Here is a 1563-nt window from a genome sequence, read left to right as displayed (position 1 = left end):
TTTTTTTTTTTTTTTTTTTTTTTACATTAACTGTAAAAAAGAAAGTATTTTTTTATAATATATACTATATGTTTTTTAATATTTTAATAATATATATTATGATTTGGAATGACTTTAGTGGGTTGGTTCCATTGATATGAAGCCAAATGAACAAGCTGATATGAATGTGATTGTAAATCCTGAAAACGATTGGCAAAAACAGGTAATTTTTTGTTACTTCCAAGACTATTACTAATTTATAAAAGTGATGTAATATACTATTAATATTAATTTACAAATTTAATTTTTTACTATATAGCAAATGGATATCGTGACCCAAATTAAAGATACATTGAAGGATGAGAAAGTTGATGGTATTATTTGTGTAGCTGGAGGATGGGCTGGTGGCAATGCAGCAAATAAAGATTTTGTGAAAAATAGTGATCTGATGTGGAAACAGAGTGTTTGGAGTTCTGTTATAGCTGCAAGTATTGCAGCTGAATACTTAAAAGAAGGGGGATTTCTTTCATTGACTGGTGCCAAGCCAGCATTAGAGGGAACACCAGGTTTTTCATTAAATTAAAAATGCAGTATTATGATGTACTTATTTATATTTGCTAAAATATCAATTCTACTTGATTAGGTATGATTGGTTATGGTATGGCAAAGGCTGCAGTTCATCAACTGACAAAGTCTTTGGCAGATAAAGATAGCGGTCTTCCTACCAATAGTCTGGTAGCCTGTATACTACCTATTACTTTGGACACACCAATGAACAGAAAGTGGATGTCCAAAGCTGATAAAAGTACATGGACTCCACTCGAATTTGTATCAGAGTAAGAAAAAAAAATTTTACCCTCTACATTAAATCAATATACCTCAGTAATGATATTTTATTAATTTATGTCTGTTTATAGTCTATTCTGGAAATGGTCTCAAAATCAAGATCGGCCTGCCAATGGTTCTCTTCTGCAACTCGTTACAAAGAACAATAAAACGGAATTGATCAAGGCTTAAACGTATTAAACGAATAATATTCTTGGGAACAAAAATATTGAAATATTCATGATAATATAATAATATATGTATTTTTTTTATTACCTGAGAAAAAGGTCATATATGTTTAGGGCAAGGCCTCTAAACAATCTTTTTTTTTTTTAATGAAACTAATTCGTTTCCATATGAGTATCTTCCTCCAAACACACATTCCAGTAAAAAATATTTTTATATATTATATATATAAATCGTTTAAAATTGTTTGAAAAAATTATTTTTATATTATATAATATATACTTATACTTATTTTTTATTTTATCAATGTAATATATATATATATATATATAGATATATATATATATATATATAGATATATATATATATATATATAGATATATATATATATATATATAGATATATATATATATATATATAGATATATATATATATATATATATATATATATATATATGTATACACACATATATACATATTGAAAGTTACAAAAAAGATTGAAATGATGCATCTCATGTATTGTCTCTTTGTAGATTTCTCATCCTATCATAATATAGATAATAGTTACAAAAC

At 25.7% G+C, this 1563-nt stretch overlaps 1 protein-coding gene across 1 annotated transcript in view; it reads left to right on the top strand.

Annotated features, from left to right (window-relative positions):
• Positions 1 to 1081, top strand: part of LOC116846460 (dihydropteridine reductase) — a 2240-nt gene extending 1159 nt beyond the window's left edge. The window contains exons 2-5 of the mRNA XM_032820274.1: positions 119 to 202; positions 299 to 545; positions 623 to 815; positions 897 to 1081. Coding sequence (XP_032676165.1) covers positions 119 to 202; positions 299 to 545; positions 623 to 815; positions 897 to 996 — 624 coding nt within the window. The 3' untranslated portion in view covers positions 997 to 1081. The remainder of the gene's footprint in view (positions 1 to 118; positions 203 to 298; positions 546 to 622; positions 816 to 896) is intronic.
• The last annotated feature ends 482 nt before the right edge of the window (positions 1082 to 1563 follow it).

Source organism: Odontomachus brunneus, unplaced genomic scaffold (genome assembly GCF_010583005.1).
Source record: "Odontomachus brunneus isolate Ranch 3 - 2012 unplaced genomic scaffold, Obru_v1 Obru_scaffold_064, whole genome shotgun sequence".
NCBI lineage: Eukaryota > Metazoa > Arthropoda > Insecta > Hymenoptera > Formicidae > Odontomachus > Odontomachus brunneus.
The sequence above is the reverse complement of the archived record's forward strand: the minus strand, read 5'-3'. Positions and strand labels throughout refer to the sequence as shown.